The sequence below is a fragment of the Diabrotica virgifera genome, chromosome 1, assembly GCF_917563875.1.
Source record: "Diabrotica virgifera virgifera chromosome 1, PGI_DIABVI_V3a".
In the NCBI taxonomy this organism is placed as follows: domain Eukaryota; kingdom Metazoa; phylum Arthropoda; class Insecta; order Coleoptera; family Chrysomelidae; genus Diabrotica; species Diabrotica virgifera.
This window is the reverse complement of record NC_065443.1, coordinates 123077562-123103237: the sequence shown is the minus strand read 5'-3', so window position 1 is coordinate 123103237 and position 25676 is coordinate 123077562. Positions and strand designations below refer to the sequence as shown.

At 34.0% G+C, this 25676-nt stretch overlaps 1 protein-coding gene across 1 annotated transcript in view; it reads left to right on the top strand.

Moving 5' to 3' along the window:
- The window catches only part of LOC114333768 (protein RRP5 homolog), a 113159-nt gene that overhangs the window by 9884 nt on the left and 77599 nt on the right, over positions 1–25676 (top strand). Inside the window, exons 3-7 of the mRNA XM_028283761.2 lie at positions 4976–5131; positions 7614–7887; positions 8903–9072; positions 13340–13561; positions 22399–22823. Of these exons, the coding sequence (XP_028139562.1) occupies positions 4976–5131; positions 7614–7887; positions 8903–9072; positions 13340–13561; positions 22399–22823 (1247 nt within the window). The remainder of the gene's footprint in view (positions 1–4975; positions 5132–7613; positions 7888–8902; positions 9073–13339; positions 13562–22398; positions 22824–25676) is intronic.

Genomic DNA, 25676 nt, shown 5'->3' with positions numbered 1-25676 from the left:
TCCGCAGAAACAAGCCTTTGTAAGAGTTAAGGAATTACTACAAAAAAGTCCATGTTTAGCTTACTTTGACCCTACCAAACAGATAGCAGTTTCAGCGGATGCCTCATCATTTGGATTGGGAGCATGTTTGATTCAGTTTAATGAGGGTAAAAAGGAAATTGTTGCCTATGCTTCTCGTTTGCTTTCTTCCACTGAAAAAAGATATGCCCAAATAGAGCGGAAAGCCCTAGCTCTGACATGGGCTGCTGATAAGTTTCAAGAATATATCACTGGGATACCGATTGTTTTAGAGACTGACCACAAACCGTTGGTCCAAGTACTAAAATCAAAACCGATCGATGAGCTTACACCTCGCTTGCAAAGACTCAGAATTAGATTGATGAGATATGATTATGAGGTTCATTATACTCCAGGCAAAGAGCTGGTTGTAGCGGATGCTCTTTCACGTCGGTTCGATGAGAATAGCAGTGACCCAATTGAAGACGAATTAGCAAGCGAAGTAGAAGCTCATGTTCATCTTATAGTTAGTTCGGTTCAAGTAAAGCCGTATTTTATTGAAGAAATTAAGGAAGAACAGAGAAAAGATCCCATTTGTTTAAAATTAAGAGAATATTGTACGTCGGGTTGGCCTGAACAAAATAAATTAGAGGAATGCTTAAAGCCTTATTATAATTATAGGTTGGAGTTGTCTTTTAGCGATAATCTATTATTGAGAAATTCCCGATTATTTATCCCTAGATGTCTACAATTTCGGTGTTTAGAATATCTCCACCAAGGTCATTTAGGGATTGTAAAATGTAGAGCGAGAGCAAAAGCTTCAATATGGTGGTTGGGTCTATCCACTCAGATCGAGAATTTAGTTAGAAATTGTCCTATATGTATAGAACATAGAACAAATCCGGTAGAGCCCCTTATAAGGGATCCTTTTCCTGAGCGCCCATGGCAGAAAGTTTCTTTGGACCTTTTTAAACATAACTGCTGGTACTTAATTGTTACTGACTATTATTCCCGTTTCTTTGAGATATTTAAATTAACCACTATGACTGAATTGGTAATAATATCCAAACTTAAAGAACTTTTTAGTCGGTATGGGATTCCAGAGATAGTGCGTTCAGATAATGGGCCTCAATTCAGTACTCAATTTAGAATATTTGCTTCTCAATATGATTTCAGACATATTACTAGTAGCCCTTATTTCCCTCAATCCAATGGATGCATAGAGGCTGCAGTTAAAATAGCAAAAAATCTCCTTAAGAAAAATGAAGACCTTAGTCTAGCTTTATTAGCTTATCGTACCACACCCCTTGAATGTGGATTTTCGCCTTCCGAACTACTAATGAATCGTAAATTGAGATCTCCCTTACCCGTAATTCCAGAATTGTTAAATAATCCCGTTAATACTGATTCGGTGGTAGAAAGAGAGAATAGAGCGAAAGAAAAATCAGCCTTCCAGTTTAATAAAAGACATAGGGCCAGGACTTTGTCAGATTTATCTATAGGAGACAGTGTTTGGGTAATTGATTTGAGGTTGTACGGAAAAATTTCATCCATTTTAAACGAACCAAGATCTTATATAGTAAAAACCAAGTCTGGAAATTACAGACGAAACCGTCATGACCTCATTCCAGCACCATACTACTTTGAACCTGAATTTACTCCAGCACTGCCTCTGCCCACTTCTGATTCTAATTTTAATAGTAAAGAAGGTAGGTGGGAAGATTGTGCGAGTCGGAAGGATTGTGCGGGAAACAGTGAGTTGTGTAATGATAACAATATTGTGCTAACAGTTCCAAATACAGAAAATAACTGTTCTAATATGGAACAGGATTCTTCTCGTCCGAAAAGGATATCTCGACGGCCAGCTTATCTGAAAGATTATTTAATTTCATGAAAATTTGTTTTTGTAAAGAGGGAGATGTACTATCGGCACAATCTGGCAACCCTGTAAGTTGTGAAGTAAGGCACTAATACGTCAACGCGGATGGCCGATGGCAGATCTCATCTCTTCTACTGACTGTATTGTATTGAGTTCAATAAACCTGAGAAAGTGCAAGAACCCTTTTACTTACTTAACAGAACATTATTAATACTATTTCGTTGAATATTTGTTTTTCATATTTTGTTTAAAAAGATGATCCTTCAGTTTATTAATAATATACTAATAACTTCTAATCCATTTCATGTACTTATTTTTCTCTGTATGGACTTTGGTTTATTTTTAGCCTATTAGCTTTTTTTCAGTCAAAGTCAAAAGTCAAAATTTTATTTACGCATATAGCATTTACAGAGTACGTAGGTATAAAACAACAATAATTATAAAAGTACAAAGGATAGTTATAAGTATAACCTATATAGTCTTACAAAGTTAAATCATTAGAATATACATACAAGTCAAAATGTATTAAAAGATTACTATAACAATAACAAGATGTCGTGACTAGATTTTTTTTCAATAATTATAAAAACACTGAAACATATATATATAACAAAAAGTTTGGAGGTAATAAATTTGAAATCATATTACATATTTAATAAATAAGACACATTTTACCATAATAATTTTAACATTAATTTGATAGAAACTTTTTTATTTTACCACTAAATTTATTAAAACCATCATTAAATAAATCCAAATCACACTTTTGTAACATTTCATTTGTTAATTTGCTCATTCGACAAATAGGCGAGTTAATGCCATAATTGGTTCTATGAAACTCGATGTTAAGTAGTTGGCTATTTCTGGAATTAATAGATGGAACACGCAGGCCAACAGCTGCCAGGAGATCTGGGTCATCAATAATATTATTTATGATTTTATATATTGTACAAATATCTAAATAGTTCCTTCTGGTTTCCAAAGGGGTTAAATTCAAAAGCCTCATGATGTCATTAACATTTATCTCTTCATAAGGTATTTTTAGTTTGTGACCTATTCGTCTCAAAAACTTTCTCTGAACTCGTTCAAGTTTTTCTTTGTGCACAGTGTAATATGGATGCCATATAGGTGCTGCATATTCTAGAATTGATCGCACTAAGGAACAGTAAACTTCCTTTAAAACAAATATATTGTCAAAACATTTTAATGTTCTAAAAACAAACCCTAACAACCTCATTGCTTTATTTGTAATCAGATCAATATGGTTTGAGAAATTTAATTCACTATCACTATTCAGTTGATTCTTGAATGAAAACATTCATTCTACATTTTTGTTTGTTTTCCGGCTTTATCAACTTCTTTCTGCACAGTTTTTTCTATTTGTATTTTACCTTGCTTTTTGCTGTTCTTCTTTAGTAATTTTCCCTGTTTTTTTAAATTTTATTCAACAACAATTTTGTTTTTGTTTATAAATTCGCAAAGTCTGTTCGTTTATGCGTTCCTGCTGCTGCAATACTTGGAGCCGATCTGCCGATGGACACCCATGTAATTTTGCCTCCTGAATCCAAATCTGAAAATGACATTTTGAACCATCTTCGAGATAACCAACTTCAAAGTAAAAAATTGTAACATCACAGGCCTTCCAGTAAATTCAAAAAACTTACAATTCACGACCCCGTCTGTTCAGCTGGTAAATTCTAACAGAAAATGGACCTAGTTACTCGAAGGAGTAAAGACCAATATAAAAATAAAATAAAAATTTTATTTTTAATCCAGTTGCAATGCGAAGGCAAAACAATCTTACTTTTCAATTAGAATACGGTATTCTAATTATTAAAAAACATATATTAGAATACGGTATTCTCCGTATTCTAATTGAAAAGTAAGATTGTCTTGCCTTCGCATTGCAACTGAATTAAAAATGAAATTTTTATTTTATTTTTATATTGGTCTTTACTCCTTCGAGTAACTAGGTCCATTTTCTGTTGGAATTTACCAGCTGAACAGTGACGGGGTCGTGAATTGTAAGTTTTTTGAATTCCCTCTTGTCTTCTTCGCTTCAGCATCCATTTGGCTTGCAAATTTTAGAAGCCTTGGAGGTGTTACCAAAGAAATGGACCAATAAGTTTTCAATTTAAAAATTTTTTAAAAATCTTTTAGTAATATTTTAATATTTTTTTAAATATTATTAATAATGCTATTAGGATCGAAAACTTCATCTTTTAATTGCCAGATGACGCTAGTCACCTAATATTTTCACTTCAGTTGCAATGGGTGGGAAAAGCTCTCGGTTCTGATCAATTGGAGTATGGAGAACAAGCCTATGTTCTCTCCTATGAGGCTCCAATAAGAGCCGAAAATCGCGATTCAGAGGACTGGACTGCGCTCCTTATTCTAATTGAAAAGTAAGATTGTTTTGCCTTCGCATTGCAACTGAATTAAAAATAAAATTTTTATTTTATTTTAATATTCAAAATTTCAAAGAATTTTACCAAAACATTGAAAATTCGGATGGCCCGGAAGCCTGGTCCGGGACGACGGGACACAATTTCATAATTCGGGCCATGTCCCGAATTTTTAGGGCTAGTTGGTCATATTAGGATACCCAACATCATTTTCATTTGTGATAACTCTTTTATTGTTAATTTTACGAAGAAAAGTTTTCTTCATAAAAAATCAATTTTATATGAGGTACATCAAAAGTATGAATTTCGCTCAACATTAAAGTACCTTTATTGTTCAAAACATTTAAATTAGAAGGATATAATTCCACATTAAAACATAATTTCTAATTCTAAACAACTTATCGTAATATCAATTTTCCATATGAATTTCAATACGTTACATAAATAAACAAAGTTTCCGTTACGATAATGTTCACATTTTTAGCTTGTTTCTTTATAACCATCTGAAATATTTGTGATCTTATCCCTTCAATTTCATTTTATTCTACAAATTTCCTAGCTATTTTTAAAATCCATTTGTAAAAGTCATTGATAGTTTTATATTAATATTCAAAGTTATTTAATATTTTTTAATAATATTTCAGTTTGATATATTTTTACATGAAATTTACGGATTTTAAATATTTATTTTTAGACCCTGCAGCAAGATATGATAATTTTGGCTTGTATTAAACAAATAAAAGATGTATCAATGGATATTGAGCTACCAGGATTGACATTTGGACAGATTAAAATTATTAATATATCTGACTCATTTACCCACTATTTACAAGAAAACAATAACGAGGAGGTAAGGGTAAAAAATAAACTAACTAAACAAAACTTAATGAAACAAATAAAAGTATAAACAATTTACAAATTTTGGTTTTGTGGTTCTCTTTTTCAGAAGCGCAGTGTACTTCTTTATATTCTAAAATCCTTTTTTATTTTTAGAGGTAAAAGCTAACAAATATTATTTTTGCTATTTTTGTAACAAATATTGCAGTCTCTACGTAATTTATTATCAGATTTAGCCATACGGCTCACACTCCCTCTAAGGGGAAAATTGACTCATCCCAGATACCTATGGTATCAAAAGGATTGAGCTCTGGTGGGACTCTTTCCGTGTTATCGAGCCCTAGGTGACTTGGTATGCAGGTGTATCTCCCAAAAATTTTCGTACACTTCTGGCCGTCGTGAGTAGTACAGCTTTCTGCATGGTCTTATAAAGATGTTCATTCAGACCCAGCTTTTTGATGCTTTCGAGGAGGGTCTTCGGAATGACTCCAGTAGTAGACATAATAATCGGTATCGTCTGGGTACTTTGCTTTCTCCATTGTCTCCGTATTTGAATTTCCAGATCTCTGTACTTGGCGATCTTTTCAGTAAATTTACTACGTAGATTATTGTTGTTAGGTATCGCCACATCAATTAGTGTTGTTTGTCTTGTTAATTTATTAACTAGTACGAGATCTAGTCTTTTATGTGCCACTGTCTGGTCTGTGAGCACAGTGAGGTCCCATTACAGCTTGTAGTTGCCATCCTCAAGCATACTCTCAGGGACGTATTGATAATATGGGAGATGGTCCGTTTGGAGAAGTCCCAGTTTGATAGCTATCTCTTGATGAATGATCTTTCCAACTGAGTCATGTTGTTCCTTGTATTCAGTTGCAGCAAATGCCTGGCATCTCCCTGTAATATGTTGGATGGTTTCTTGGGCTTGACATCCATATCAGCATCTATCGTTTTGAACCTGAGGGTCTTTGACGATATATTTCAGGTAATTTCTGGTTGGTATAACCTGATCTTAAATGGCCAGTAATGAACCCTCCGTTTCAGGGAACATCTTTCCTGATGTTAACCAATAGTTCGACGCTGTATTGTCGACATAGTCTTGGCTGACCACATTGGGATGTCGGCCGTGCAGAGGTTTACTGATCCAGGTGCGCATTTGTTCGTCTTTAGTGATGTGTTTTATGCGCATTTCGGGTTCCCTCAGTTTGATCGGTGTTGTGTCATCTACTGCGCAGATAGAGCGATGTAGAATAGATGTCTCAGCCTGCATCTGAAAATAAGTTCTTAAGTTAGCAATTTGTTTGTCTAATTGCTCACCTATATCCATAAGTCCTCTTCCTCCTATTTATTATTATTTATTATTACAATATTTAGCTTTAAACAGGCTTTCTTAATTTTACCACAAATTATAATAAACAAAAAAAAATAAGTAAAGTTTTCCATTTAAGTGGGGACTTTCCATTTTTAATTTAATTTTCCATTTCCAACCATCGTTTTTTCCGATTATAATCCAAAATTCGAAAAAATGTTACGAATAGAAGTTACTTATTTTTTCGTAAGGAATCCAAATTTGCAATAAAAAATGAGGGCTCCTATTTAATATTTTAAAGTAACCCCCCTCCCCACCTCCGTGAGGGTTCGTGTTTGGTGTCATTCGATAGATTTTTCAAAAATATTGAATATGTGTATTTTGCAGTTTTTTATTCTGATGTTTATTTCGCGAAATATCGCAGGGTTCCTATTTAAAATTTTAAATTTATCCCCACCCCTCTCCGTTGGGGGTCGTGTTTAGTGTCATTATAGAATATAGTGTCAAATATAGAAGAAATATTTTTTAGTTTTCTGATCTGACCTTTATTTCTCGAAATATTCGCTTTTTTCTTGTGAAACTTTGTGACTCACCCAATTCCTTACCTCCCGCTCAAACCGCCAGATTTTTGAAATATAGACTGTTCTACATGTACTTAACTTCCCATGTCTTAATCTGACGATTTCGAGTTTCTCTAATATATGGTAGGGGTACATTTACAGGGCGCAAGGTTTCTCCCCATGCCATAATCTGACGCGTTCGAGTAACTGCAAAAATCCCTGCTTGGGCTCCCCTACCATAATTAATAATTCCACTTTTATTTAGTTGTACTTTTGTAGCTATTCCAGTTTTATGTAGTTGTAGAAAAGTACACAAAATAACGAATATACCAACTAAAAACCAAGCCCATCAAGTGCAGAGATTTTAGACTAATTAGTTTGATTAATCTCTTTGGCCAGAGAAAAAAAAGGCTAAACAAAGTATTTTAAAATTTTGAGTGTATTAGATCTACCTATGGATGATAAGTGCAGCAAGAGATGCAGGCTTTTTTTGATGCTACTCACTTCATAGATTCCTACTAGACAAGCATGTATGCTTAAATACTGGAATAGAGATATGCACTTTTGCTTACTTACATGAATATAATTCCTTTTTTAGTCATATTTTATGTAACACCTTCATTTTTCAGAGTATCACTTTGGTACCACAGATGTTTTCGGTTGGTCAAATGATAATTGTAAAAGTTCTAAGTATAGAAAATAGAGATGAAGGTACCCATATTCAGTGTACATTAAATCCTAAAGACATTAACAGTGGAAAATACCATAATTCATTTCCTGAAGGGTTGTTGGTATGGGCTTCAGTTACATCTGAACTTGAGCATGGGTACAAGATGGATATTGGTGTGAACAATTGTAGAGCATTTTTACCTTTTAAGAATGTGGATAAAAACCGAAAATTAAGTAAGACTTTTTTGATTAAATTTAGAGGCTGTATCTTTTACTGTTTATTATTAGTAGAAATATGCAAATACAGAGTGGGCCAAAGAAAACAGTCCACCTCGATATTTGGCAGTATTTATTAGATTTTAAGGAAATGACGAAACAGGTCGATTTTTGATCTAAGGGGGACACTTTTTTATGGTACAATACATTTGTCATTTGTCAACCTCCTCCCTTCCACTTCCCCCACCCCTTATTTTTAAATAGGGCATAGGGAGCGTGTGCTAGCTCGTTTAAAAGGTTATTCAATTCTCTATTCAGTAATATAAACATTAACATAATTATTTATACAGGGTGTCCAAGAAAAAATATTTTAATTAAATTAATTGACACAAAAAGAAGAATGTATGTAATTTATTTAATTCAAAATACATTCTGCTGCTGTCACAAAACAGAAAAAAACGTTTTTTGATAAATAAACATTGCTTTTCGCTTAATTTCAATGTTCAAGCTGCCACCCATCTGCCTCTTGGTACGTGAATATTGAATTTAAGCGAAAAACAATATTTATTTGCCAAATAAACATTTTTTTCTGTTTTCAGTCAGTAATGGAATGTATTTTGAGTTTAATAAATTATAATATTTAAATAAATGTTAATATTACTGAATAGAGAATTGAATAACCTTTCAAATGAGGTAACGTACGACCCCTATTCCCTATTTAAAAATAAGAGGTGGGGGAAATGGAAGAGAGGGGGTTGACAAATGACAGATGTATGTACCGTAAAAATGTGTCCCCCTTAGATCAAAAATCGACCTGTTTCTTCATTTGCTTAAAATCTAATAAATACTGCCAAATATCGAGGTGGACTGTTTTCTTTGGCCCACTCTGTATATATTTTTTTCTGAATCAGCTATGTTTTGAATTCGAAAACTAAAGAAATCAACAAGTTGTTTATTTAAAAGTCTCAATTTTCCAATTTAAAATATTTGTGAAAATGTAATCAATATTGTTTCATATTATTAATTCTTTCAGTTATTGGGCAACCACTTTGGTGCGTTGTCACCAAATGTGATTCATCTGAAGCTGCTGCTACAATCCAACTGAGTTGTAGAACTGACAGATTAAAAAAATGTAAGATCTCCGAAATTGATAGTTTACATAATCTGATTCCAGGAATGCAAGTTGATGTCATGGTTGAAACAGTAAGATATTTTTACATCTATTCAGTATATAGAGGGTGTTTGTAAATAAGTATGACAAATTTTAAGGGGTTTACAAGAAAAAATATGCTTCATTTCCGAGATGAAATTACTCTTACAAACTGGCGATTTATTTATTGCTCTAAAACCGGGTGAAATATGCAAATGTTTTTTGACATAAGTTACCATTTGCGTGCATACACGTAATGGTCTGAAATTTTTTAAAGAAAAAAAATAGTACGCCACTGAGATATTTTAAATTAAAAATTATTTTTGAATTCCTTGTTCAATTTGTGACAGAAAATCTGTGTACCCTTTTTTTCATATGACGCGCCGGTTTCATGCAAAAAAATAAAACATTTTACACCTTGCATACATATTTATAGAAACATATTTCGAATACCTTGTAAACGTTCAGATATTTTATTTTCTGCATAAAAACGGCGCGTCGTATGACAGAAGGGAAGATAGATTTTTTGTCACAAATTGAATGAGGAATTCAAAAACTATTTTAAATTTGAAATAACTCAGTGGCGTACTATTTTTTTCTTAAAAAAGTTTCAGACCATTACCCATATGCACGCCAATGGTGAACATAAAATTCTTTGTTGTATGTCAAAAAATGCACAATAATTACCTCCTAAGACCCACAAAATTTTATTTGCATATCTCAACCGCTTTTAGAGCAATATATAAATCGCCAGTTTGCAAGAGTAATTTCAACACCCCGTATCTCGGAAACGAAGCATTTGCGGACATATGTTTTTAGAGCATGGACGCTATTCTTGATCGTTCGTAAACTTCAAACGCAAATGCTTCTTTTCCGAGATACGGGGTGTTAAAATTATTCTTACAAACTGGCGATTTATATATTGCTAAATATAAATATAATTATGTATATTATACATTTTAACCTGTAAGTTGTATCCATATGCAAAACTTTTTTATTATTAATTTTACGAAAAAAAGTTATTCTTCATAAAAAGCCCTGCATGGTCCAAAACCTAAGATTTAACCATCAAATATAAATTTTTTTGAATATTATACGAGGTATGTCAAAAAGTTTGAATTTCACTCAAGAGTAAAGTAGCTTTATTTTTCACAATATTGAAAATTGCTATTATGAAAAGTTGTTTGGAATTAAAAACTATATTCTAGTATGCAATTACATCCTTCTAATTGAATTTTTTTTTTGAAAAATTATGGATATCCAACATTACTTTCAGTTATTTCAATTCAGATAACTCTTTTATTATTAATTTTACGAAAAAAAGTGATTCCTAATTAAAAGTTCTGCATAGTCTAAAACCTAAAATACAACCATCTTATGTCAAATTTTATCAATTTTATACAAGTTGTGTCAAAAAATATGAATTTCGGTCAAGAGTAAAATACGTTTATTTTTCACAATATCGAAAATTGTTATTATGAAAAGTTATTTAGAATTAAAAACTATGTTTCAGTATGTAATTACATCCTTCTAATTGAAATATTCTGAACTATAAAGGTACTTTACTTTTGATCTAAATTTATCTTTTTTGACATACCTCGTATAAAATTGATAAAATTTGATATAAGATGGTTGTATTTTAGGTTTTCGACCATTCAGAACTTTTTATTAAGAATCACTTTTTTTCGTAAAATTAATAATAAAAGAGTTATCAGAATTGAAATAACTGAAAATAACGTTTTAGTTATCCATAATTTTTCAAAAATTTTTTTTCAATTAGAAGGATGTAATTGCATATTAGAAAATAGTTTTTAATTCCAAACAACTTTTCATATTTGCAATTTTCAATATTGTGAAAAATAAAGCTACTTTACTCTTGAGTGAAATTCAAACTTTTTGACATACCTCGTATAACACTTCTTATAAAATTTGATATATGATGGTTGAATCTTGGGTTTTGGACCATGCAGAACTTTTTATAAAGAATAACTTTTTTTCGTAAAATTAATAATAAAAAAGTTTTCCATATGGATACAACTTACAGGGACATACTGTATAATATAATATAATATATTATATAAATATAAAAATATACTAAATCGCGAGCGACCTTAAAGTTTACGAACGGTCAAGAATCCCGCCCCATACTGTCATTATTTTTTTCATGTATCCCTTTAAAGTACTATTTAAAGTTTGTCATACTTATTTAAAAACAGCCTGTGTATATAATATTTAAATTTAATTAATTTATTAGATTTAAGATTTGTTGAAGCTCAAATCTATTCAAAGAGGAATCGTCAGAATTTGAGCGTGCGTAAACTTTACCTTAAAATATCTGTATCAGATTTTTACGCGAAATCAATGATTTTTTTTACAGATAACTGGTCTACAAGGTGCTTGTTTATGACTGATATTAATAATAGTCTAAGAGCTAGTGAACCCTCCGAGTAACGGTCTTCCTGTAAGGCTAGCAATTTGTATAGTGATAATTCATAGCACACCAAGGCTAAAAAAACTTTGTTCGATGCAAAAAAAATAATTTTAGGAAAAACCCTAATCTTCCCCTTTGCCTGGCAAGGTCTTATACTGTTCAGAATCGCCTCTCATTGTACACATTTCTTCTAAATGACTTACTCAAACGCATACTTAAATTTAAACTACAGGAGAAAGTTTTATTTACCCCCTAAGCCAGAGGTTCCCAACCAGTGTGCCGCGGCACACTGGTGTGCCCTGAAGTCCCTGTATGTGTGCCGCGAAATTTTACTGCCTTTTTTACTGGTATGTATTTACTTTTTTAATTCGCCGTGATAATAACTTTTACCGACTAATTTTCATCGAATAAAACTTTTGTTCTGCGCTTGTCTGCTGTTTCAATAGTTCAACACTCGACCAACAGAATGCGGTAGAAGCAGTATCATATGCAGGGGTCGCTCACGTTTTCTCAACTGTCCTCAATACGACTAACTTCACGCGTAACTTTGATACGAGAATTATAAAAAAATATGCATTGAAATCCAGATCCCGTAATTCGTTACGCGTGATAAAGTGAGTTCAAAGACGTACATATTTGTTTCTTTGTAATTACAGTTTAAATTTACCGTACACTTCTCGTAGACTCTGCCGATGAGGTAGAGTCGTATTGAGAAAACCTGGCGTGCCCATATTATGCAGACGTGCGTTAGTTCAACATGTTACCGCTTGTGGCGATAGCGTTTGAAGACACTCACATCTCACCAGTGTTAGCAGGTTTAGTGAAATTTCACTAGATTTAATGATTTTTTTAACAATTTAGTGAAATAGTGATAATTTTTCAAGAAAGTAACAGTAACAATTATACTCATTAGAGAGATTATTTACCCAAGTGTGCCGTGGTTGAACGAGTTTCTAAGTTAGGGTCGATTTCTCATACCTGCGTTAATCTATGGTTCAGTTGAACCAGGTTCACCCGTGATCTGTGGTTTTGTTTGAAATGCATTTCTCATTGCGCGTTCATGTCAGCGCTCGTTCTACAGCTTTCGAGAAATGCCAATAGATGGCAAAAGGTAAAAAACTGTCGCCATTTTGAACTACCATTTTTATGCTGTTTTTGAATAAAGTTAAATTTAAGTATTTATAGTCAAATAGTCATTTTAATAATTATAAATAAATATTATAAAAACAAAAATAATGTTATCGTTTATCGTTAGGCTTAATATAATAAAATAGGATATATTTATATTATGACAGCGTTTCGTGTTAATACAACGCATGCGTAGTCCATGGAATCATCTGAACTGAGTTCTGAAATCTTTGAACGGCCGAATTCCACCGTTCAAGCATCGTTCAAGTTTAAACTGCCATCGGTTGAACGTGCGAATTGAGAAAGACGATTTTGACTTTAAACTGACGTTTACTAGAAGTTCAGGTTAAACTGGAGTTGAACTCGATATGAGAAATTGGCCCTTAGTGTGCCTCAAGCTAAAAAAGGTTGGGAACCGCTGCCCTAAACTATGCACTTTTCGATTCACCTGGTAGATACACGTGTAGGGCTGATGCTTGCCAGGTCATGGCTTTTAGCCTTGGTGTGCTATGAATTATCACTATACAAATTTCTAGCTTTACGGGAAGACCGTTACTCGGAGGGTTCAACTAGCTCTTAGACTATAAATATACTTTTAAGAAATTGTAGTTAACGCTAACTGGAGTCACTCTAATTCCAGTGGCGTAGTACTATTTATAATAAAAAAAAATCGCCAATAAAAAATTTATTTGGTGTTTATTTGTGACTGTTTTACAGATTTTATTACAGATCTTAAATTTGATGACAAACTATTTTTTTAGGTAAGACATACAGGATTGTATGGAAAATTCCTTAATGACTTCTTCGCGTACATAGACGAAGGTCAACTTGAGAAGAGCCTGTCTAAATATAAGGAAGGTAACTTACTGACGGCATATGTGCTGTATACGAACCACGTAACAAAAATTACATATTTAACAATGTTTGATATGGACAAAGTACCTGCTCCGAAATATACAGAGGGAGACATTTTAGTGGGAGAGGTAAGGTTTTTATACACTTTTTATGCTAAGTGATCTCTTCTTCTTCTTAAGGTGCCGAGACCGTTTGTCGATCGTTGGCTCTCATGTTGCCCAGCATATTAACAATCATTGTCTTATTTACAGCCGCACGAAATAGTTCAGTGCTAGTTTTCCCAAACCATTGGCGTAGGTTTTTAAGCCAAGAAGTTGTACGGCGGCCCACACTTCTATTTCCCATTATTTTACCTTGCATGACAAGGTGAAGTATGTCATATTTTTCTGGGTGACGCATTATATGACCAAAATATTCCAATTTGCGTCTTTTAACCGTGTTCACTACTTCGCAACTTTTATTCAAACGTTGCAAAACCCTTTCGTTTGTGACTCTTTCTACCCAACTGGTCTTCAGAATACGGCGGTAGACCCACATCTCAAATGCTTCTAGGTTTTTTAAAAGCGATTCCCTCAGGGTCCATGCTTCAATTCCGTAAAGTAGTACTGGGAATATATAACATCGAACCACTCTAACTGATATCTACAGCCTAGTAATTATAAAGCTTGATACGAAACTCGTAGCAACGAATCATTTTAACGGTTTATTTTTTTTATACAGGGTGTTTCTAAATAAGTGTGACAACCTTTAAGGGGTAATTCTACATGAAAAATAATAACAGTACTCTATAAATTCCGGTATTATTCCGATAACAAAAATTTTTTCTGAGATGGCATTATACGGGGGTCAATGGAAGCGTTGTATTTTCTCCTAACTTTAAAAAGCTCTGTGGAAAAATTGGAGGGCTGATTTTGTTTCATACTCCTTTCGCATTATCTTGGAGGCATCTCCAAGATTTTGTTTTTTGAATTATCCGAATATCTCTTTTCTTGTAAAAGCTGTAATTAAAAACACTGCTTTGAAGGTTTATTTAATTAAAAATATCAAACACACTAAAATTAACAACACAAAACAAATTTAACAACAAAACAATTCAATAGCGGGTATGTCCACCTCTAGCAGCAACGACTGCTCGCAATCTGTTTGGCATCGAATAAAGATGGGTTATCCTTGTCTGATGGGGAATAGCCCGATATTCCTTTACCAAGGCCATAAGTGTACCAAATTTTTGGAGGCCTAGGATAACGGCGAATAATTATTTTTAATTCATCCCACAAATGCTCAATCTTATCAATCCAACCTTCATTTACGATATTTATGTTTATGAGTCAATCAGTGTTTTTATTTACAAAAAATTGTACAGCTCTTACAAGAAAAGGGATATTCGGATAATTCAAAAAACAAAATATTTTTTTGATGCCTCCGGGATAATATGACAGGATTAGGAAACAAAATCTTCTCTTCAATTTTTCCACAGAATTTTTTAAAGTTAGTAGAAAATACAATGCTTATATTCACCCCCGTATAATGCCATATAAGCAAAAAATTTCTGTTACCGGAATAATAACAAACGATATCAATACGGCTTTGGAACGCAATTGAACTTTTTGTACCAAAGATATCTGTAAAAAGATCGAATTTTCCTGTTTGGTTCTCATCTGAACTTAAGAGTAAAGTCATTGCCAAAAAGATTGCGCATAAAAACTATAAAACTACAAATAAGTATCCCACTATATTGAATTTAAAAATTTGAGAGATGAATGCTCATTACTCACTGAGCAGTCTTACAATGCTTACGTTTCAAAGATGGAAGTGAGAATAAATGAGAACGCTGGTGAATTTTGGAAGTTCATCAAAAATAAAACCAACGGACATGGTGCTCTCCCTGGCTCTATGTTTCTAGGTGAGGAAAGTGAGAATGACAAACAAAAAATAACAGAGTTGTTTGCGCAACATTTTGGTACTGTATACAGCACTTTTAATGGTAAATCTCTGGATAACCTGGAGAGTAATGAAATTTTCTCACAACAGCTGGAGGTGGAAATTAGTAACCTCGAAGTCACTTTTCACAATTTACTGAATGTGTTGTTGTTCTTAAATGTCAATAAAGGGGCTGACCCTGATTTGATACCGAATTTGTTCCTAAGAGAAAGTGCAGTGTTCTTGTGTGAACCATTAGTATATGTTCTTAATAAATCTCTCCAGACGGGAATTTTCCCGAACAGATGGAAACATTCCTTTGTGTGTCCTATTTTTAAGGCAGGAGATCATAGTGATATCAAAAATTATCGGCCAGTTTGTATTCAGTCAGCCTTATCTAAAGTATTTGAAAAAATGGTTTTGCCAAGTTTGGATAATTGTTTTAGGAACATTATTACGGACAACCAACATGGATTTGTAGGCGGACGTTCTACTCTCACTAACCTCTTTTTGTATATCGATAGTATAGGTACAGCAATAGATGAGGGTTACGAGGTGCACTCTATATACACCGATTTCAGTAAGGCCTTTGACCTACTAGATCATAATGTCTTAATTACAAAGCTGAGAAACTTTGGTATCACTGGTTCTTTATTAGCTTGGTTTACTTCGTATTTGCAAGGAAGAACATTGCAAGTAAGATCAGCAGGATGTGTTTCTAATGGATTTGAAGCCGTGTCAGGGGTTCCGCAGGGTTCCCATTTGGGTCCTAAGCTTTTTCTGTTGTTGGTAAATGATATTGGTAGGAACTTTAAATCTGAATATCTGATATTTGCAGACGACTTAAAGATATTTAAATGCATTAGGTCGGAATCTGATTGTGAGGGTTTGCAGAGAGACTTGGATTCTTTAGTACATTGGTGCCAGGAAAATAATCTTAGATTGAATGCTTCGAAATGCTCATATATTATTTTTTCACGTAATAAGACCACCAGTTATTTTAAATACAAGATAGGAGATGTGGATTTATCTAGGGTTTAGGTAATTAAGGATTTAGGTGTGTTACTGGATAGTAAGCTAAGTTTCGTGGACCATTATGATGCCATTATTGCGCGTGCTAATCGGACATTAGGGTTAGTCATCAGAATGTCATATGATTTTAATAATTTGTTTGTAATTGTGAGATTGTTTTTGAGTTATGTTCGTTCATTACTAGAGTATTGTTCAGTGATTTGGAGTCCAAGTTATGAGAATCACAAATATCGAATTAAATCGATTCAAAATAAATTCGTTAGATATCTGCGGTATAGATTAGGTACTAGAGGAATGCAATTGAATTCCAGTCAGGTCATGCAGATGTTTCATTTGCACCGTCTAGAGGATCGCAGGCGATACTTTGACCTTAATTTCGTATTTAAGGTGTTAAATGGTATTATTGTTGCACCTAGTATTCTGGGTCGAATAGATTTTTATGTTCCAGCTAGGAATTTGAGGAGATGTCCCTTGCTATCAGCTAGATCGTGCAATACACGTCATGCAGAAAATATGCCTTTAAATAGAATTGTTTCTAGTGTAAATGAGTTTCCAAATATAGACTTTATGGGAGTCACACTAAATGCTTTTAAAAGGACTATTTCACGTGAATTATTTTAATTTGATTTTAATTTTTTGATGTCGTTAGTTTAATTGTAAGTAATGTAAGTTAACTTGTGTTCAATGTTTAATTTTGACTTTTAATTTTAATTGTAAAATGGAGTTTTCCGTCAATAAATATTAATTTAATTTAATTTAATACATGTACCTACAAACTGATGCAAGAATCTTGAAAATCGTGGCACAAATAATAAAGTTATAAATTGTCAAACTTAATTAAAATTTTTCAGTGGCGGAATTTTGTGCCGGTGAGTGTATATATTTTCAAAAAAACCCTGTTACCTCATAGTGGAGTAGGGCCTTTTGTAGGCTTTCAATACGAGTTTTTATTTTGTAGCTATGATCCCTGAAGTATCCTCAATATTGCACCCCACATAGCATATTTTTTCCACTCTTTCTAACGGTGTATCGTTTATTGTAATTTGGGCGTTTATGTTGGCGTCTTCTGTTTTTTTTAATTAAACTATAATTTTCAACATGATATTTGATTGGATTTTCTTCAAAGATTTTTAACATTGAATTTTTGCTAAGCATCCGTTGATAAATGCCTTTTTTTTTCAATAGTTTTATTGTTTTCTTTTCCATGGTGCTTAATGTATACTGATGATGTAGTGTTAGTAGGAAATAGTGAAAGATACTTAGAACAAAAACTGGAACAGTGGAGACAAGCTCTGGAGGAAAAAGGTTTAAAACTTAGTAGGACAAAAACAGAATATTTGGAATGTTCATTTAAAGATGGAGTTACTACAAATAAAATGGTGTCTTTGGATGGTGAAATGATTGTGAAAAGCAATAGTTTTAAGTACCTAGGATCTTTAAGTATTAGACTATTGGAGAAATATATGGAGATGCATGCAGTAGAATTAGGGCTGGATGGATAAAGTGGAAGGAAGCGAGTGGTGTGCTGTGTGACAGGAAAATTCCAATGAAGTTGAAGGGAAAATGCTATAAAACAGCCATAAGATCGGCTGTGATGTACGGAACTGAATGTTGGACAGGAAAAAGAAAGAGGAACAACGAATGCATGTGGCGGAAATGAGAATGCGTAGATGGATGAGTGGAGTGACAAAAAAGGATAAAATTAAAAATGAGTATACTAGGGTCCAGACACGCGCATAAAAAAAGTAAGTACAATATTAACGGACATGGAGGAGATTAAGATATTGCTGAGCCAGATGAGGCAAGAAATTAAAGAAGATATCCTGGAAAGCAAAACAGAGATTAAAGATGAAATCAAGGATATGAAAAACGAACTGGAAGATATTAAGCAGAAGCTTAAGCAAAACAAAGCAGAAACAGAAAATTTAAAAAGAGAAGTAGAAAAAAAAAAGAACAAAAATGGGAGAAAGAAAACGAAGAACTCAAAAAAGCGTTAACACTCATGGAGAATAGATTAGAGAAGATCGATAAAGAAAAAATACGCAATAAATTAATCATAACAGGAATTCAGGTAGATCTGGAAGATGAAGTTAGACTAAGAGAAAACATACAAAAAATGATGGAAACAGAGCTGCAACTGAAAATAGAAGTTAAAAGTGCGTTTAAGATAGTATACAAGAAATGTATAATAGAAACGAAGAGCTGGGAAGACAAACAGAAAATACTGCAAGAAAAAGGTAAACTCAAATACACAAGAGACTGTAGAGAAATATACATAGATGCAGCGCTGACGTTCATGGAAGCAAAGATACAAAAAGAAATCAGAGACATATCAAAACAACAGAGAAGCAAAGGAGCAAAAGTAAAAATCAGATACCAGAAATTAGAAATAAATGACAAAGTGCTAAAATGAAATGCAAGAGAAAATAAACTTATAGAAATTGAAAATGTCCCAAAAACTAGACAAAAGAGAATGGATGGATGAAAAGGAAACAGACAATGCAAACGAAGAGGTAAATGAGTCACGGTATATTCAAAATAATAAGAAAAATACAAAAAAAAGGAAGAGAATTAAAAAAATGACAAAAAAAATTGGAACATGGAACGTCAGGACACTGCTAGAAGAAGGGAAAATGGAAGAGCTAGCGACACAGTTGAAACAATACAATATAGATATTGCAGGAATTCAAGAAACCAGGTGGGGGGGACATGGAAAAATCGAAAAAGAAAATTATACAGTATGGTATGCTGGAGAAGAAAAACAAGGATATGGAGGAACTGCTTTTATTGTGTTAGGGGAAATGAGGCATAAAGTTATGGAATTTAAACCCATAAGTCAAAGATTATCATACATAAGAGTAAACAGCAAACCGAACAAGTTGTCCATAATAAATGTCTATGCACCCACAGAAAACAGTGATGACTTAATAAAACAACAGTTCTATGAAACACTAGAAGAAAATGCCGAAAAAATCCCGGGAGAAGATATATTAATTATTATAGGCGATTTCAACGCACAAATAGGTAAAGAAAAATGCTTTAGGGAGGTTGCAGGGGAAAACTCATTACATAGCACAACAAACAATAATGGAGAAAGATTATGTAATTTAGTAGCGGCATTAAACATGGACATAAGTAGCACGAGATATAAACACAAAAACATACACAAGATAACATGGATGAGACCAGGCAGTCTGGAGGGGAATCAAATAGACCATGTACTTATTAAAAAGTCACACAAACAGTCGATAAATGACGTGAGATCTCACAGAGGGGCAAACATCGATTCGGACCATATGCTAGTGATTGCAAAATGTAAAATAAAAACAACAAAGAATGAAAGACGAAAAACACAGGGAAGATGGGACGTAGATAAATTGAAAGATAAAGGAGTAAAAAGAAGATTTGTAAAAGAAGTAAATGTAGAGATGCAGTTCAAGGAGGAACAAGAAATGGAGGAGCAGTGGAAAAAAATCAAACAAGGAATAAACACTGCAGCAGAGAAAGTAGTTGGAAAAATGCAAAAAGAAAGAAGAAACAATTGGTTTGACGAAGAGTGCAAACTAGCAGTGGACGAAAAGAATAAAACAAGATTGAAATGGCTAAGCACAGGTAAAGAAGAGGAACGAGAAAAATACCAAGATCAAAGGAAAAAGACAAAGAAATTGTTTAAATCAAAGAAAAATAAAAAAGTAGACGAAATTATGAACGAGATCGAAACAGAAAATAAGAGACACAATTCAAAACCACTGTACCAATACTTAAAGCTAGGTAGTAGAAAACGGACAGCTAATGTAGCCATAGAAGCAGAAACATGGCAGAAGTATTTCGAAGAAATGTATCAAGAAACGGATGTAGAAGAAGAAAGAGAAACAATAATGAACCCGGAACAAGGTGGAGAAGAAGAATTGACCTATACAGAAGTAAAAGATACAATATGCAAACTGAAAAACGGGAAAACAGCGGGAGACGACGGAATATGTGCAGAACTTATAAAATACGGGGGTGAAGCACTATACAGAAAGATTTATGAACTAATACAGAATATATGGAATAAGGAAACAATGCCCGAAGAATGGAAGAAAGGAATTATTGTGACAATCCCAAAACAAGGAGACCACAGGATATGTAAAAACTACCGAGCAATTAATTTACTGAATGTAACATATAAAGTACTGACTGGTATAATTAGAGACAGACTAACAATATACATAGAACAAAGCATAGGAGACTACCAGTACGGTTTCAGAAAAGGAAGATCCACGATAGATGCTATCTATACACTAAAACAAGCGATAGAGAAAACATACGAGTACGACGGAGAAGCACATATACTTTTTCTAGACTTTAAACAGGCTTTTGACAAATTAAGTAGAAGAAAAATGATCCAAGACTTACAAGAGAGCAAAATACCAAATAAAATTATAAGAATGATAGAAATGACAATGCGAGATTCCCAAGCAACAATAGACACCGGAAGAGAGAGAACAGAAATAATAAAAATTAAAAATGGAGTAAGACAAGGAGATGCGCTCTCAACTGTACTATTTATTCTATCATTAGATAAGATAATAAAAAAGTTGTCAAACGCAGGAACTATAAATAAAAATACAGTACAAATAATTGGATATGCGGACGATATAACCATAGTAGCAACAGATAAAAAGGCATTAAAGAAAACCTTTCAAGAAATAGAAAACGAATCCAAACTAAGAGGACTGGAAATAAATGAAAATAAAACAAAATACATGAATGTAAGTAAAAAAAAAGAAGAGGCAACTGACAGAAATGACAATAGACGCACACAGCTTCGAAGAGGTTGAAACATTCAAATATTTGGGAGTATTAGTCAACAGAAGAAATGAAAGTGTAGATATGAAAAGAAGAATTCAAGCAGGAAACAAAGCATTCTACAGAAATAAAAAAATTTTCAAAGTTAAGAAGATAAGCCGAAATACAAAAATGAAAATCTACAAAACGACCATAAGACCAATAGTGCTATATGCTTTGGAGACATTCACATTAACAGCAAGAGAAGAAGAGCAGCTGAAAGTTTTTGAGAGAAAAATTATGAGAAAAATTCTGGGACCAAAGAGGGAAAACGAAGAGGATGCAAGGCAATGGATGAACCACGAAATACAAGAATGGATGGGTCAAGAGAACATAGTAAGAGCAACAAAAGCACAGAGAATTAGATGGTATGGACACATAATGAGAAGAGAGAAGAACAATCCGTTAAGAGTTATAACCGAATGGATACCACCAGGTACAAGAACCAGAGGCAGGCCTAAACTCAGATGGTGACAACAAGTGGAAGAAGACTTAAGAAGTATGGAAATTAGAAATATAGGAAGCAAAATCAGAGAGAGAGAAGAATGGAGAAAGGTAGTGGAAACAGCGAAGTCACACCAGCAATTGTAAAACCAAAGTCAGAATGGGATGATCCCCCACAAAAAGGATCTTCAAGTGAAAACAGCTTCAGCTTCCTCGGGAGCGTACAGCTTGTATATATATATATATATATATATATATATATATATATATATATATATATATATATATATATATACTAGGGGAAGTCTAGGTGTGGTACCAATTGATGCCAAAATGAGAGAGCATAGGTTAAGATGGTTTGGTGATGTTCAACGTCGAGACGTTAATCAACCAATATGAAGAATTGCCGAAGTGTAGATTCCTGGAAGGAGTAGGAGAGGAAGACCAAATAGAACCTGGGGTTGGGTACGATTAGGCAGGACATGTTGGTAAAGTGGATTACTATTGATGTGACCCAAGATAGAGCTGTGTGGAGAAATGCAATTAGGGAAGCCGACCCCGCATAGGGATAAGGCAAAGAGAATGATGATGAATTTTATTGTTTTCTTTCCCCCAAAGGTAATTTTACCGCATCTTTCATAAAATGTGGTCCAAAATTCACAATTTCTGCAAATTAAAAGAGATACAAAGTGGGCGGTTAATTGCGCCGGTGAGGGTAATATATTTTTTTTTCTTTTAGGTTATTTCAACAGCACGCAAGGGCATCTATCTTAGCCTACCATCCAAAGAAAAATGTTTCGTAACCCATAAACGGCTATTACTCAGCTTCCCAAAAAAATATGACGATTCCGACCTAACTGACATGTTAAAACTAAAGTTTGTTGTTGGAAGCCGACATTCCTGTCGAATACTAGCGTACAGTAACGTAACTAGAAGCTACATAGGAACATTGGAGCAGAAGATGATCCGTGAACAGTATTTTACTTCTGCTGACCTAAAGCCAGGTCAGTTAGTGGAAGGTGTTATTGTGGAGAGCAATGAAAAAGGATTGGTTGTAAAAGTTGGACGTGTCAGATGTTTTGCCTCGAATTTTTATCTTTCTAGTGTTGCTTATACTGAAAATATAAAGAAGAAATTTAAAGAGGGGCGTACTGTGAAAGCTAGGTAAGTCACTGTATATCAATATGAAAGACGTGTCACCAAATTTGCATATCGATGGCTTAAGGGGGAAGTATACTGTGACAAGGTAAAAAACAGGCCGATTTTCCGGATTTTTTTTCTAACAAAATATGACTCGTACATTAAATTAAACCGTCAGCTTTATTATATATTCAAGTATTTGTAAAAAAATTTTCAAGTCGTAGTATTCAAAATTGCCGTCGTGGCACTCCTTCAAGCGCAGGTCCGTTTTTTTTAGGTGCCCAAACGGTGTACATGAAATCTCACGTCTGGGTGATCTGAAACAAAAAACAAAATATGGTTATCATCTACATAGTATTGACTCTCGTCTGACGGAGGATTTTGTCGATTAAAAATTTTTTAATTTTTTTTCTATTTTTTGCCCAAATTTAATGTTATTATTGTATATAACAATTAATCAAAAAACGATATCAAAAAAATTCTCCGTCAGACGAGAGTCAATACAATGTAGATGATAACCATATTTTGTTTTTTGTTTCAGATCACCCAGACGTGAGATTTCATGTACACCGTTTGGGCACCTAAAAAAACGGACCTGCGCTTGAAGGAGTACCACGACGGCAATTTTGAATATTTCGACTTGAATTTTTTTTTTACAAATACTTGAACATATAATAAAGATGGCGGTTTAAATTAATTTAATGTACGAGTCATATTTTGTTAGAAAAAAAATCCGGAAAATCGGCCTGTTTTTTCCCTTGTCACAGTAGACTTCCCCCTTAAGTCATGGTCTCCTTAACCGAAGGCTATACATATCACTGAAATTTGGCAACAGTGAATATTTGCTGAACAAAACATTTGATTTTATAGGTTTATTCTACTCTTTTTACTTCTATTCTTGCTTTTCGACGCGACGGTTAAACTGCAAAACCTCGTAAGTCAATTTTTGGTCCATTATTACTTTCATACATTGTTGGTTTATACTCTTACATATCTTTTAAACTACGAAAGCTTGTATCTCAATATAGTGACATCTACAAAAACCTCATAAGTAAGATTTAAGCTACAAAACCTCGTAAGTTGCATTTTTATGAGGCAGAACCTCGTAAGTTTAACGATAGTTTAAGATTTTAAGTAACAAAACCTCGGTAAGTCGCTCTTTGATAAAAAAAACAATATTACTGAATTTTACTTAATGGTAATGGAATCGTTACCTAAAAAGAACCCTACACATATAGAAGAATCTTACATAAAGAAGCCAAAATGTTTTTCTTCTCTCCTCTAAAGTTACATAAAACTGATTTACTACTGATAAAAAGTCAAGAAAACAAAACAATAACAATTCAATTTACTAAAATTACATAAATCGTCAATATAATTAAAAAAATAATGAAGTAAAACAGAAACAATCAATTGCCAACTTTAAAAATTTAAATAAATTGCAAATTGCATAGTCTACGTAGTAACTAATAAGTTAAAAAATGACGACCTCAATTAATATTGAAGGACTATCAGCAGATAAAGAAGACCTATTGTCTAATATGTGCAGAGAACATGGTGTCGATGTTCTACTGGTTCAAGAAACCCATAGAGGTACTGCAAGCCGCAGACCAAGGATTCGGGGTATGAAGCTCGTACTGGAGAGACCACACGACCAATATGGTAGCGCAGTCTTCGTCAGACCAGATATCGACGTAGCATCCACATCTCTAACAGATCAAAATGACATCGAGATCCTCACAGTGGAGATAAACTCCTGTACAGTAACGTCAATCTACAAACCACCAAACGCTGACTTTGCTTTTGAGGAACCGAATAACTTTCAATCACAGCAAATCAAATTCGTACTGGGTGACTTCAACTGTCACAGTGTCGCGTGGGGTTACAACGAAACAGATTCCAATGGCGAAGAACTAGAAAAATGGGCTGAAAGCATGAACCTAAAACTTATTCACGATCCAAAGCAGCCTGCGTCGTTCAACAGCGGAAGATGGCGCAGAGGTTACAACCCAGACAATATATTTGTCAGCGACAGAATTGGAGACCAGGTGACAAAAATCGTTGGAAGCGCCCTCCCAAAGACACAGCACAGACCAATAATTTGTCTTTCCAACGCGGCAATCAGATACGAAATTGTTCCTTTCAAGAGAAGGTTCAACTTTACTAAAGCAAAATGGGAAAAATTCTCTGAAACATTGGATCAAAAAGTTTCCCAGCTAGAACCTTGCCCTGATTCATACGATAAATTTGTAGAAATCGTAAAGCAAGTATCACGGAAATTTATCCCTAGAGGTTGTCGAACTGAGTACATAGCGGGGCTCAATGAAGAATCTAAACCCCTACTTAAAAGATACGAACAGCTATATGAAGAAGACCCTTTCTCGGAAGCGACAATACAGGCTGGGGAGGAAATGTTACATGCGATATCCGCCAACAGAACGGAAAGGTGGTGCAAGCTGGTCACGAGTCTGGACATGAAACAAAACAGCAGACGTGCCTGGAAGCTGATTCGGAATCTTGGCAACGATCCCGCTGCTCCGGCAGTCAACATGACAGAAGTCACACCCGATCAGATAGCCCATCATCTTCTAATGAACGGTAAGACGACATCAAGAAAGAACAAGGTGAGAGCTCAACGGAATATCGACGAAGAAAGAGATGTTCTAGGTACCTCTTTTTGTCTAGAGGAGATGAGAGGCGCGATCCATCAAATGAAAGATAATAAAGCGGCTGGCCTGGACGACATACGAACAGAGCAAATAAAGAACTTTGGACTAAAAACCGTAGAGTGGCTCGTAAAAATGATGAATTGCTGCATCCATACATTACAAATCCCCAAAATCTGGAGGAAAGCTAGAGTGGTAGCCCTCTTAAAAC